Source organism: Periophthalmus magnuspinnatus, chromosome 1 (genome assembly GCF_009829125.3).
Source record: "Periophthalmus magnuspinnatus isolate fPerMag1 chromosome 1, fPerMag1.2.pri, whole genome shotgun sequence".
In the NCBI taxonomy this organism is placed as follows: domain Eukaryota; kingdom Metazoa; phylum Chordata; class Actinopteri; order Gobiiformes; family Gobiidae; genus Periophthalmus; species Periophthalmus magnuspinnatus.
The window spans coordinates 31,894,294-31,909,802 of NC_047126.1; the positions used below are offsets into that span (position 1 = coordinate 31,894,294).

General features: G+C 40.6%; 1 protein-coding gene across 1 annotated transcript; it reads right to left on the reverse strand.

The window, feature by feature from the left end:
• Positions 1–1,849: 1,849 nt before the first annotated feature.
• ugt8 (UDP glycosyltransferase 8) lies at positions 1,850–14,184 on the reverse strand. The gene is made up of 6 exons (XM_033969907.2): positions 14,000–14,184; positions 9,292–10,121; positions 7,714–7,856; positions 5,065–5,141; positions 4,128–4,347; positions 1,850–4,044 (listed from the first exon to the last, which is right to left on the reverse strand). The coding sequence occupies exons 2-6, from the start codon at positions 10,117–10,119 to the stop codon at positions 3,663–3,665; spliced, it is 1,650 nt and encodes a 549-aa protein (XP_033825798.1). The 5' UTR covers positions 10,120–10,121; positions 14,000–14,184; the 3' UTR covers positions 1,850–3,662.
• Between the last annotated feature and the right edge of the window lie 1,325 nt (positions 14,185–15,509).

The following is a 15,509-nucleotide window of genomic DNA, read 5'->3' on the forward strand; positions in this document are numbered from 1 at the left end:
GTAATGTGATATGTGACATTTCCATGAAGATGTTGAATCTCTGCCTGGAATGTTTCACAGTAGTCTATGGATTTAAACTTATCTTGGATGTATTAATTTAGGCTACATGCTTTTTTTATTGCCAAAAATACTTTCTATGTGGGCTTGAATAATGAGTATTTGAGCAGGGATTTCACAATATCACATTTTGTAGTATAATGAGGTTCATCTGGTTTTCCGTTAACTTATTTTAACAATTATTTTTCCAGATTCTTGTTTTCATACTTGACAGTTAGGACTTTTCTTCAAAGTGGTCACATGATGCTGCTGTGAAGCATCAGGTCGGCTGATTTAACCAGGTTTTGGTACTGTCTTTCTGTCAGTGAAGGCAGGACAACAGCGCCATCTGCAGTCCGACTTCTACAGGACACTATCCCAGGTGTGTGAGAGTAAAAATGAAATAAATGCAGAGGGAAATGACAAAACGCAATATAAACACATCAGTAAAACCATACAGAATGTCATATATGAAAAACCCTGAATGTCTTGGGATAAAATATACATCGGGAAACAAGGAGGGCTTTTAGTACACGGAAAAATGAACATGTGACAGAATGTGAGAAGGAAACAGCAACATGAGCGACAAAACACAGAATAGAAGCAAGTGAAATCAACCGTTTCTGATCATTGTAAAAGACAGAACCATGGACTTTTTTATGGACTAGGACAAAGCAAACATCATTCAGACTGAGGACAACAAACATCGTCGCTGGATTAAAGAGGCAATCGAAACAGAAACGATTTTAAACCAGGACGAGGGGGCCTTTTTGCTCTCACACACCTGGGATGCTGTCATGAAGAAGTCGGACTGCAGGTGGCGCTGTCGTCCTGCCTCCACCTGTAGAAAAACCTGTTTAAATCAGCTGACTGAACATGTCACAGCAACATCAAGGAGAACGATCAGAGGAAGAGAAAGAGCATTAGTGAGCAGTGAACTGTCAGGTATGAAAACAAACTAAACCATGGTCTGGAAAAATAATCTGCTAAAATAAATGAAATTTTAGTGCTACGGTTATTGAGGAAAAACATTATGACTTGTGATTAAACACTATTAATGACACCGCCATGCCAAAGTATTTTAGGCTGACTAAGCTAAGACTAAACTAGGCTTTTTTGGAGTATATATTGAATTGAAATAACTTACTTGGATTAAACGATTCTCATTTTTAGATTGACATTGACTTTATATTGTGACTTTCAGTATAATCACGATCATCAATTAAACAAATAATCTTGACATCTCTATTTGAAAGTGACTCGGACTTGGAAAAGATGACTTGACTACAGCACTGACACAAAAAGTGAGGGGTAAGAGCGAGATATCATAAATGTCTGCTTTTTTCCTTCTGTCTCACCAAACCAGCCAACCAAACAGGACCCAATTTGGCCAATGGCGACAACAAAAGAAAACAACTTCACAAAGGTAAATTAAACATTGCTAGATGCTTTTGACTTTGTGTGTGAGAGGTCTGTGGGCCCCTGCAGGCTGCATGAATAATTAACAGGGCCAGTGAGCGAGCCAGAGCGGCGGCCCGGGTGTTCTGTTACCCCGCCTCACTCTGTGCTAGCATACAACATTAGATAACCCTATCTATGTGCATGTGGCTTTGCACTAGGCTACTTTTTCTACCATTTGATACCTGTAAAACCTCCCGCTGCAGAAAGCCTATACATCCCCTATCAAAGTGACACTGCAGCTTCAAGTGCAATATTGAACCAGTCAGGCCACAAAACATGGATCTTCAGACCTTTGTTAAAACGTTTTTTGGATAGATCATTAACTGCATAATAAAATAAGTGACAATGGCTTCTGCAAAGGTTTTTTTAATTGAGAATTAGTATTTTTTTTACACTGTTCTATGTACAACAATGGGACTCTTACATCAATCAATTTGGAGAATTGTATAACCTAGAAATAAAAATCTAAAAAAGGTAAATAAAGCTATCAAGTTTAAAAACTACAAGGATAAAAGAACTAAAGGGGAACACATGTGTCAGCGCAATACACAAAATGTAAAAACAGGGTGACAAAATGCATGAGACAGTGCCCTTTCAAAGGCTTCATAAAGGGATAAAGAAATAAAATACACATCACATGTAAGAGAGCAAAGGATACGAGCTCACAACGAATACTGAGAAAAAGCTGCTTTATCTAGACTCTGCTCATAGCTTAAGTGACTGATGGGAACAACCCTTTGATTCCCAGCTGTTTTGAGGATGGTGAGGTAAAGATTCAAGTATGCAGTGGAGTCCTTTTAGTGTCAGCTGGGTTAGGTTGTTCTCAGCCATTTTGACAGCTCACAGAGTATGAAAGCTGAATCTATTCATGTAGAAGAGTGTGTGCCTTTGGGTGGCCATGCACGCTCAAGGTGTTGAATAATCTCTTTTCAGCCACTTCAATGCATTTGGCGAGAGATTGGAGCATCTTTGCTGTGCTTGCCACCTCTGCTTGATCTGCATTAAGAATTAACACATGGCATCTTAATGCTGGCAGGAGAGGAGACAAGTGAAGCCACTGAAACAAAATTTACACTCTGTGCACTAACTATTTACTCTATTTGTTCTAAAATCATTGGGCATACATTAAGAATCAAGAAATTTCCATTACAAAATTTTTTTATGAACTATTTTACACCCTCATTCAAATCTGAAATTATTTACTCCAACAAGTCTTACTTCAGTTTAATTTAACACTTGCAACAAAACAAATAACCATGACAATGGCAATCAAGTGATGTGCTAATTAGAAAATAGAGTGTTAGAGGATATTAAAATGGCTTCAGTTTCAAGATCATTTTGTTTTGGTTGTAGAAATCCACAGTATCCGTGGTAGTTAGTGCCTTCCCATCATCCGATGAACACAATACAATCCAACAATGTTCACAGTAAAGGGCCAAACCTAGTTTTTCTGACTAGAATGCAGTCACTGTGTGAAAAATATTTCTTTATTACAAGATAATTCAAATTGAAATGAGGACCACCGTGCACCATGAATACTGTGGATCTATGTGCTCTAGCTGCTGCTCTCAATAACAGAACACAACAATGCTAACCTTAACTGAGAGGTGGGCATGTACTGCCATAACAACTGAGAAAACAAAATAAATTATTTTTAAAAAGAATAAGCAAGAAAGACTTTGTACAGAAATAATAAATAGATTTAACCTCTATTTACAATGTGCCATCTACTGATCTGAAACAGTGTTTGCGGTTTAAATTAAGTTAAAATTCAAAGGATTCCAGTTATACTTTTAATTCTGATGAAAGAAAATTGGCGCTCTGAACTTGCCTCCTCTGTGAGGAAACAAGAAGACATCAGGGAAGCTGTCAGAGAGAAAGTGCAGACACCGTTTTCTCCAATGTGTTGTATCCTCAGCAACTTTCCTAATTAGTTTTGTGGAGCTGTAGCTGCTGCTGTTAAGGTTTATTTTGTCTCACTCACAAATCCACAGACCTCACAAAGCACTGCATCCTACAGGATGACATTTAGGAGGAGCAGAGACCTTTTGATGCAGAGATTTGAACTGCAGTTTTGTCTTCAAACTTTTTGCAAACCATTAAAGCAACGCTAGAGCAGTGTCTTTGGGCCACGTCCTCCCCGCTCCTCGTGGCCGACTGAAGTATTAATTGCTCTTCTTTTCACTTTTTATGGAACCATTACGTTTGTGTTTGCCGTTGACCAGTGTTTCACTGTGGCAGTGTCCATTCATCAAACTTTCCTCTCCACTGGCACCAGCTCCTCTTCTCTTCACATGTGTGGCTTTTCCCCTCAGAAGTCGGCTTATTCGGGACAGTGCAAATATGAGGAATGTTCCCGCAGCGCCTACAGTGAGGACCACATCTAAGAGGAAGTACTGGTACACAGACACATCATACACAGCGGCGCGGAGGTGATTGGCCCCGTTGTGCCGCAGGATGTAGCAGATCCAGTATACAGCCCTGGTGACCGGGTGGCCGGGCTGGTCCTTGTGAATGATGGAGAGGAGGCGCGCCTGCTCACGGTACCTGAAAGAGACATAGCTTTAGTTCACTCTGCTTTTCCTCACACCTCAGTGATGATGGTGATGAGGCCAGACTACAGCACATACTTGGAATCTTTGATGACACTTGTGAGTGCGGTGTACAGGTCATCTTCACTCATTGACTTCCAGTGCAGCATGATGCCCATGCCTTTGGCCGCTACTCGTGTCATTGTGTCATAGTGGTCTCCAAACAGAGGGACGCCCACCACAGGGACCCCATGGTACATGGCCTCGTAGATGCTGTTGAGACCACCGTGGCTCAGAAAAGCCCTGGTGTTGGCATGGCCTGGACAGAGGATTAATATTTATTTATTTATTTGATTGGGCCAATGCATGCTAATGAACAGACATGATACAACATGAACATAAACACACCGGATGATAGCCAAACGCTGATTTCCATCCGTTGTAATAGAATTTGTTTGAATTTCAAATGTACCTGTTCTTCCACATTGCTATGTCATAATCTAAATTAGCAAACACAGGTGGGGCTGCCATAAAAACTATTTATCTCATTTCAGGTGACACCACCAGGCCAAGTTACAGGACTGGTCTATGGAAAAGCTAGTAAGGATGTATGATTAACGAGGATTTCCACCACACAAATTACACAGTACACTTTTTAATGTGCTGTTAGCATTTATATTTTAAAAGGCTTAATGACACAGTAACTGCACAAAGTAACTTCATAACAAATTTTGTGCAAGAAGATTTTGATTTCAAAATGATTTACAAATGAATGATAGAAAGAAATTATTTATTTCTACTCTTTTTAGTGAGAATGGCTTACACAATCAACGTGAAAGGTTGAATAAGCTTGCACCTAATATGAAACAACTCATAAAAAACATATCAATTATGTGTCATAACTTGCAGCTGGGCTGATAAAATCAGGTTTGGTAAGTGTGTGAATAGTGTCAGATAGGTCTATAGATATATTGAAAGAGAACATCAACAACTATTTTATGTGTCAAAAACTGTAATTTTGTAACTATAAACGCACCTAAAAGGTCATTCTGAGGCATCCAGTCTACCAGCTTGGTGTTGTTGCCAAGGTTACGAGGTGGGACTCCAGAGAATCTGTAGAGAGAAAACGTAAAAAGAGGTTCATCATGAAAACAGAAATGAAAATCTTTCATCTTCCCCCTTTTGTTTTGGTTATATACTTAATAAAACAGCAAAAACAAATAGATTTTTTTTTTTAGGATAATATTAGCATATTACTGCTTAGCATTTATGCACATTTAACTTTAAGCTAAATGTTTGCTACAGTTACACACAAAAATATATTATGTATACAACAATATGAGACCCATTTAGCCAATATAATCATCTCTTTCTGACAAAGCATCAATTCACTGTACTTGTACTGAAAGCCTACATTCAAGCAGACGATTATCAATGAAACGATTCATCTTGCACAATCCCATACTTTTGCTCCCCTCATTTCCGTTACATCTGACTGTAAGAATGCTTTCTTTTGAGTTGACCTGTGGCAATGGGTGCAATGTGCAACAATGTATTTAAAATGATGACCAGGCATACTGAGAACAAGCAGCCTACACTGGGCTCAGGACAGGCACATGGACCCAACACACTTTACACTATTAAACATTTGCCATGAAATAGCCAAAAGGTAAATGCACAAAGTACACTGTGAACAATAGGGAAATCAGTCTCTTGCCCAACACCAGAAAGTGTGGTGCAAAAACTACCAATTCCTTCAATGGTTAATCGGTTCTGTGCACAATAGTGTAACCTCAGTGTTAGCATCACTACTTCCTGTCCAGTTTTCTCTCTGTGAGGTTTTTGACCAGTCACACTAAAATGAATAAATATTTAAAAGATAAGTGGGTGGACAGAGAGCTGTGGGCGGATGTCATGACAACACGTTAAATACTTTACAAATGAGATGAATACTTCAGCGAGGACACTTCTGTGTTTAGAAAGAGAAATGTTTGAGCCTCAATGCTAATGCTAATGCTAATATTGAGACATAATAAATTATAAATTAAAACAACACCACTATACTAAGTATTCTACATATAAAAATAACTGGGTAGTCTTTATTTTTATTTCATGTTTTCTGATTTTAATAAAAGTAACTGTCATTTTTGAGACACAGTGAGCTAGCTAGCATGCTGCTGTCAAGTGCGTCTAAACATGGTAGCATGCTGCTGTCAAGTGCGTCTAAACATGGCCACTCATTGAAGTCTATGGGCCGTGCACATATTGAAAATTTGTACCCACCATGAGACATGAGCGAGAAAAACAAACGGAGCAGCCACAAAGGGAAGGGAATAATAAATAAATTATAAATTACAAATTATAAATTATAATGTTTATACTTCCAGGGCACTTCTGAACCATGCTCTAAACCTGTGGCTCATTCATGACAGTTTGGCTGGTTCACATCGCTCACATGCTCGTTCATGTTCTACTATGTCATCGCTCTAACCAATAAGCGCTTGAGTTAACTAGAGCAGACATGGGGTGTAGCTGAAGCTAACAATTAAAAAGCGTTTAAGACAACAGACGAAGCTGAGAAAAAGTTCATTATCTGAAAATAGGTAAAAATAGCCACAAAACTGGACCTTTGTGAAATCTGTAGGTGCCCCGTCAGCTGAACACGAGCAATTTGTGATCACATTGTGCTCTGTGAGAAAAATCCTTTCTGGGCAGGAGGGATTTTTTCGCTGCTGTACCAATGAGTGGCCACTAAGCCAACACTAGACAGCTCTAAGCAGCAACACCCTATCCAGTTATTTTAATAGATCCATGGCTGCTGTGCACAGAGCCTATTACATTATTTGTAGCATGATATAGGAAAAGACATTATATATGACATTTGATGACCAATAATCCTTTTAAGTCGAGGCCATGAGGAGTGCTGCTTTTTACACAGACCCAGTGAAGTAAATGAGCTCTATCATTACAGTCAGGAGGCCCACAATATTAATACTGTGGGGGGGCTGTTACTCTCCAGTACAAACAGGGCTTCAAGGACCTGGGAACCAAGCACTGCACTGCATCAAAGCTCAAAGATGACATCACTTTGAGTTTTTACTGTTTGCTCACAGGGCAAGCGCAGAGTGCACACAGCCTTATGAAACATTAACTCAGCGACACTAAATGCTTATAGATAAGTGAGCCTGAGAGTGGGATATTCAGTCAGAAACACCCTGTTTTTTTACACTGGTACTGTTTTTGCAGAGCAACTGGAACACAACACAAATAACTGAAAACATGTGAAAACATGCATTTCTAAGCCAAAGTAGCTCTATAGTCATTCATCTGTATTTAAGAGGTGTTTATTCTTAATAGGTCACTACTATGGAACTCTGGGTAAATGATTCCCTCTAATTATAGTGATAAGTGTGTTTGAAATCTAAAGTCAGCAACAACTAACAATAAAAACCCAATCCTGTCAGTATATTTATTTAACAGCAGACTCTGTATTTGTGATGTACCAGAAGCTGCGGGTTTATACGACCTAAAATAGATTACTGTGTGTAGAATTCAGTTCAAGATGATTATTTTGTGGATTTGCTCATTCATACAGGAGTGGCCCAAGTTAGAAAAGCTTTCAAAGATTGTGATCTGGACACTCAATACAGTGTGAAAATCAACAAAGGTTCGGCTAGTGCATTACCTCCAAACCACACGCTGTGGCAGTCGGGCCAGAGCTCCAGCCAGTTTGTGTGCAATGTCATGGGAAAGGTACTTCACCCCAGCTCCAAAAGACACCACCACAAAGCCATGCTCCGCAGTGTCATTCACCCAGGCCTCGAAATCCTGAGAAACATGAGGGGATAAAGTGTGAACAACAAATCAACATTAAAGTTTAGAGTTACTCAACTTTATTTGTGTATATTTTTTTACCCCATAGATTATTACTATATTTAGCTCTTTGTGACAAAATCAGACTGCTGTGAAAAAGCAGTCCTAAAGCTGGGGACACACCCAAAAGTTCATACATAAAAACACTAGACATATGCCAAAGGGTTTGTGAGCACTGGGAAAGAGTTAGATAGATTTAAATACCAGCTTCCTCTTTTTAGGTCTGAAAATCCAGTACCTAGCTTTAACTTTACATAAACAGAAGTATACAACGGACATCTGTGAACAATAGACCTGTGGTATCCAAGCAAATGTCAAATGTCCATACTGGGTGGGTCAAGTGCTTTTGAAATGTATGAGGCAGTCCAAGCATGAGTGTTGGTTGTTGTTTTTGTTTTTTTTCAAACTATTTATTTCATTACATTTATAACTAGCCTATACATGTTATAGCAATCTGTCAATCTGTTTAATAATTAGAAAGCATATTTATGTTGTTGTTGTTGTAAAAACATGCTGCATTAGGGCATGGAGAATGTTTGCTCATGAGTGTTTTATTCTGGAAAGATATATATCAAACCCTGCAAGCACCGGACTCACAAAAGCTGTTGGCATTCCGGGAAATAGCTATTTAATAATCATTAGATGTGTATCAAGTGGCAGAAAGAGATGTGAGACATGACATAGGTCTAAAGCAGGGTGAAGGGTGTTCCAGGGTAAAGTAGGTCATATCCGCTGATGGTTAGAGGACAAATGGGGAGACGCAGAGCCGGCCCCAGCTGCAGCAGCACACTGTCCCACTGTGTCCCCACAGCGCAGCCTCACTGACCCCACACAGAGCCTCAGTGTGGCCTGTGTCTCTCTCTGTGCCCGCGACCTGCTCCGGGACAATGGACGCCTTCTCCCTGCACTTCCATTAGAACTCCTTCCACACAACTTGCACAATGCGCCCTATTGGCTCAAGTGGCATTCCAGCACCCCCCACAGCAGATACCAGGGCTCTGTGCTGTGGATGTGCCCAGGTCATCACCATAGGCCTCTGCCTCCATCACGCCCTCCGCTATCTGCTCTAAATCAATTCAGCTTTCCCAATGCACGCTCCTTTTGTGTCTGGTTAACTCCAAACAATAAAAAAAGGACACCCAGATCATTTACAAAAATAACCAAATCTCAGCTTATATAGACAAAACAATGATGGTCCTGGTAAGTAAAAGACAATAAAATGAATGTATTTCAAAGTGATGCCTGAAGCAACAACCTAAAGGAGATTGACTTCCAGTTTCCTCTTATGTTTACTGACAGTATGTTTATGATTACCGTAGTTATTGTGTACGCGTTACAAATTTTTGTCCAATGAGATGTGTATGCTCTGTGTGTGTGTGAGATCACTGACCTCGGGCAGGGGGCTGGGTGGCTTGGTGAGGATACCTCCGATGTAGACCACGTGTGGCAGGGTGGGCCGGGGGAACTCTAGAGCCAAGTCAGTGCACAGCATCCACAGCCGACTGCCCTGCACCAGGTCGGTCATGGCCACCTGAGGCTGGACGCCATATTTCTTCATGATACGGTCATACTTTGGAAGAGCTATGTACTGGACACCGATGCGCTGCACCAGGTAAACAGCAGTGTTGGTGATTCGCTCCAGTAATGTCATGCGGTCTGTGAGCAGAGAGTTGAATTCTGGGACATAGGAGAGAGGAGCTGGGGCGCCCGCCTCTGCAGGATACCACAGGCCTGTTCCAAAGACAGCATACTGAACCCCCAGGATGTGAGCGATCACAAACCCACACATCTCATTGGGGTCCACCAGCAGCAGGTCAAATTGGGCTTCTTTGAGGCGGGTCATGACCTCCACACTGCCCACCACAGCGTCACAGTTCTGAGAGTAGTGATCCAGGATGTCAAAGAGCTCCAGGAAAGTCAAGCGACCAGAGAAGATGTTGTTGACTTTGGACTGGAGGAAAGAGTCTGCAGAGCTGCTGTTAAAAATCCCTGGGTAGCGCTGTAAATGGTAGTAAGGTGAGGGTGGGATCTCTCGACCTTCTGATACCAAGAAGTGCGTCTCATGGCCCTCTTGGTGCAGAGCCGTGGCTAAAGTCTTGAAGATGTACAGGTGCGACTCAAACATGATAGGCGGGACCACAATGACTTTCCCTGCCCACGATGAGGAGCCCCACACCAGCAGGGTGAGGAACAGCAGCACAGGTGAAGGCAGATGCATGGCTGAAATTGGAAAAAAACAAGACTCATATTAAACAATAGCAAGGCACACTGTACTGAGCCAGTGCAATGCATTACACACAGCACACCTTTTCAGGCACATGTAAGCAGCCATCAAGATAATACTATTAAACGTGCCTGCTTTGTTGTTTAAAGAGGGAATGAAATTATCAGCTGCATTACAAATGATGAATTGTACAGTATGTGTATTAGAAACTCCTTTGTCAAATAACCCTCTGTGTTGAGCTGTGTAGCTGTTCACTCTGAGCAGAGCAAACACTGTCCTGGTGTGGGCAGCACCAGCGTCAGTCTGCCTCTGTTCACAAAGACAACACAAAGAAACCTTATCAGGCTGCCCTAATTATTAAACCACCATTATGTTAGAAGTGCCAAATACATTGAAATGCATCCAGAAATACCAGTTAGAACACCAATAAGACGAGACATAGCAATTTGATAAATAGGGCTGAGCAATTAAGAGAAAGATCATGTCTAATTGTCAATGGTTGTGATTTTTAAATAGAGAGGTCTACAGCCTGTCTTCTGTCTGTGAGAGCATGTGGTTCAGACTGTGCAGGAAGAAATGTGATTATTTGTTGTGCTAAATGGCACTGATGAAAATATTGCATTGTGTGTATTTTTAAAATCTATCTCAATCAATAATATTTCTATTTTGTTTTTAAAAACAGGAAATAAAATCTAATCAAAATGTTAGATTTATCAGTGTGTGGGGGGGGGGGTATTTTAATTTTTTTCACATTTTGCCCTGGCCTGATGATGAATCAGACATACATCTTGGGGTTATGACTTGAATCACTTCAGGATAATTTAGCTGACTGTCACATTATTAAAACCTGTGAATTATTACACTGAATCCATGACATCATATGATACTAAATGACTCAAGAACTACAACCCAGGTTTACTGCACACCGGTCAGTGTTTCCATAGATTTTGTTAAGATTATGGTGGTACTAATAATTTCATTTGAATTTAATCTCATTCAGTATGTGGAGTGTAGATGACACTTACTGCCTATATTACATCTTTAACCATTTTTGACCAGTGTAGTCTCTTATCCAGGTTATGATAATACAATGAATGTAATTTTGTTATGCCAACATAGTACAGGTTGTTTTTAGGCAATGAGGCAGAGTTGTAGACTACAGGAGGCCACCATAGTCTGCTGTAGTAATGGGAAACACTGCTGGTTAGTTGTCATGATGAGGGAACTAAGAAACACAACTTCTTTATAATTTGCTAACCTGAAATTTGCAACCATGAAATTTAGTTTTGAATGCAATCTTACCATTATAACGTATATTTTGGAGTATTTTTGCATGACTTAAGCATACAGATAGACTGTGGTCCATATCGTTTGCTGATAGGAGGTGATAGCATCTCTAAGATTATGTGTTATATCTACCACCTGTGTCCGGTGACTCTCACAAACAGCTGTAGTCTGAAAAGAGACTTAACGTAGCCGCCATCTTGTTTAGCAATGTCCAGAGGATATAGCATTACAAACACTTCGCGGGCCAGACTGTTGACCGTAGCTATAGAAACCAGCCGCTGTCTACGGAGAACTGTGATGCACGATGACTAAAGTTACCAACAAAAGAGTCTGGTTACGCTGCGCACAGGGAGGGCTGGAGAATTATCTGATTAAATGAATTAAGAGAATAAGAAAAATGGGTGGGGTCAGCTAAGTTAAGGCATAATGGGACGCAATATTACATGATTACACAGGTTTAAGGCATGTCAAAAAATCTGTGTTTCAGAATATGCTAATCATGAAAAGCACTATACTAGTGTTATGTATGATTAGAAGAATTAATAATAATGATAATAGTAATAATAATAATGATAGTAATAATTACTACTAAATTAAAGATGGAAGAATAGTTTTAGACTCATTATTTATCATAAGTACCATTGTGTTGCTCTACTGGGGATATGAGCAATACATAACTCTCATACCTCATTATAGATTCCAGCTAACTACTTAAATTCTGCTTTTTATGTTTGCAGCTAATATTTGTAACAATATTGTACATTTAGAAAAAGGGTCTTCTGGGATTATCCTTTAGAGTTATTGTGTCACTGGTGAACAGCAGATTCTATTTTTATTGCAATACTCAGTGCTATAATAAAACTATGTTATTTAAAAAGGCTGCAAAATGACTGAAAAAATAGAAGACAAATATTCAGTGTAATCTTCCAAACAGCCTTGAGTCACAAACAAAAATATTTCTTTATCCATTCTACAATGAAATGATTTGACTTATGACTTAAGACGCAAGTATGACTAAGATGCTAAAATGATACAGTATCTCAGTAACATGAGGCATATAGTCATCAAGTAGAGAACAAAAAACTTAAAAAGAATCATCTTCTAAAATGTTCTATTGGAGTACTAAAACAAAGAGAGGGCAGAGAGAGATCTCGCAGTGTGTGACAGCATCAGGGCAACTTCCTGGAGGTGCTGGCACAGGCTACAGACTTCATACTGTCAACGAGTTACCTTAGTCAGGGAGTATTTGCCAAAAGCACAATGTAGGGTCTGAGTGTTCACTAGTCAAAAGGAAAGAATGGTCATACGTGACGGTCTGAAATCAAGTTCACCTTAACTCTTGGGTCACAGCCAGGAGTGCTGCAAAATCTACTTTGGCTTCTGATACATTATCTGAAAATGCCATTTCCTCTATCACAAATGCATTTTTTACCTTCTGCAATACAGAAATATCTAGGAGTACTTGACTGAAGTAAACAAACTTTAGAGAAAGACAAGGTTATCAGCGTGAGCCAATCAGTGATATACAGCCACACTTTGCACTCTTGAGATTGAAGGGGAATGCTTGAATGGGATTTTAAGACCAAACCTTTTATTCCTGTAATTAGTGACGTAATTATGTATTTTTTCATTCATTACAAGCTGTGATCCAAGCCCACTGAAAGTGTCAGGACACTTCACTTTCACATGAGAAACACAAGACTGTTTATAATGGCAACATGGTCTCAGTGTGTGCCCTTATTTACTCAAGCCTCATCAGCATTTTGATGGAAAACACATTATGACAACTATAGACAACTGCTTGATTAATACACAGACCTTATAAAACATATTCACCATCTTACACACTATCCAGCCAGACAGGCCTGAAGTCAAACAGAAAACAAAACAAGAAAACAAAGCAGTATTTATCAGACTCTGGTGGAAGTTAAACTCTGTTAAACTCATGGCTCAGTCTGTGACACTCCTTTAAACGCACACATCTATAAAATTGGTAACTGTACGTTGAAATTTGACCGCTGAATGAAACACACTTAACACATTACCTTTGGACACGGGTGTCTTCATCGGGACAGAGAATAAGACATAAACTGACTAAACAGAGTTGTGAAATAACAGATTAGCTACATGATTTCGGGTAAACGTTGATCTGGCGCTAACTCCTGCTGCGGAGGAGGATATGTGCGGCTCTTTAGTTTCTGTTAAAATAAATGAAGTGAAGTGACGCCTAATGGACCAAGAACCCCCGCAAAACCGGTTAAATGAAGATAAAACCTGTCCTTGTGTAAGTCTGTCCTGCAGAAGGAGCCCGCTCTTACACTGGTGTTACTCCACTCCGTGCGGGCCGTGAACGCAGCACGGCTCCACCTGTGTCTGTCTCTGTCCCTTGTCTGTCTCTGTGTCTTCTGGTTTGGACCGTCGCACCTGACACTGAGCTCCGGGGGGTAACAAACACAGCTCTTACAGTTAATAAGGCTCATAATAATACTGTTTTGGTCCTGTGTCCTTGACAGACAGACAGAGTTTCAGTGCTCGTTCATTCCCGTGACACCTGTTGTGCGAGTAAATGAGCGTGTTTTAGCCTTACCTTAGTGTCAATGTCCCTCCAGAGGTGAGGCCTAAATGGTGCTGTCCTGAGAATCTACACGAGAACTTAAAACACGCAAAAAAACTGAAAAGTCAGCACATGAAACATGTAAAGATGAACTAAAGTGGAGAAGAGGAGACGTCCGGGAGCACACCAAGCTAACCTCGCTCTCTCCAGGGCCGGACAGGGCGGGCAGGGCGGAGGAGGCGGGACCAGAGGAGCCGGGACATGGAAACTCAGGGAGTGGCGAGCCCCACAGCACGAGAGCACCAGGGCGGGGTTTAGAGGACAGGTGTCTCAGGTACACTGCTCTGTGCTGTGTCTGTGCTGTTGATCATGTCAGCAGAGGATCAGGGACACAGCAGAGGGACATGGACAGCACAAAACAATCTGAATGTGACTCAAACTTACTGGACAGTGTGTCTGGCAAATGCAGTAAAGAGCAACAAGCCCCAGACTAGTCTACAGCATTATACTCTAGAACAACTTATGTTTGACCTTAATGCTGTTTATTCACCCAATATAGACCAAAGTTAGACTAATTATAGCCCTTATAGGCCTGGATGGAAGGGTGGGGGTGGGGGAGCACCCCACCTGTTTTACTAGAGACAGATCTTATCTGAAGGAGAATAGTCTGGAGAGATACTGCTGACTGAGGACCCAACAGTCAGGATGTTTACATGGTAAACACTCCACTGGCTCTTGGGTTTGAGAAGTCTTCATTGTGTGGTCAAGACACAACAGTGGCCTTTTATTCCTGAGCTGCTCTCTTCTCACAGCTCATACACATTTCATTTTGCTGCATTCCTGTCATTGTCAGCTATGCCCTGGCTCATCATTGGCTGCAGACAGTATTGGTCCGTTCATCTATTAGTGTGTTTGTAAGAGCTCCTCTCTTTCGCTTTGTTCCACTCTCTCTTTTCTACCCCCTCACCCCTTCCTTTCTCCCTCTGCCCCCATATCAGGTGTGTCACCTGAGCTCTGTATCAATTGTTTATCACCCTGGGACACCCAATCTACAGAGCATGACCGAACACTCCAGTGAGGAGTGAGAAGTGCTGTGCTAGTGCTCTGATGTATTTGTGACACAAACAAAACACAGAAAGGGCTGTGTAAAACTTTGTCAGAATGTGCTTGAAATTGATGACAACAGCAATCTGCAGCAGGAGCAAGTTTTCTAAAGTGACAATAGACCTAGGACTTATCATGGATTTCAGTGTAGTGTTTATATAAACATTTGAGGGCTTTTATCCATTCAAATTTTTGCTTTAAATAGGTAATTGCTACGGTCTTATTTGAAGAGAAAACTATTCAGACAATGCATCGGAAAAGATAAGAATAAAATAAAGGGCAAGCCTTGCAATGATCACAAGTGACCACAAGAGGGATACTCACACAACAAGTCATTTGTGTAGTCTATAGGTCAACGTTGGCCCAATATGGCATGCATGAAATCAATTTGATTTGCATGTATTTATTATTATTATTATTATTATTATTATTATTATTA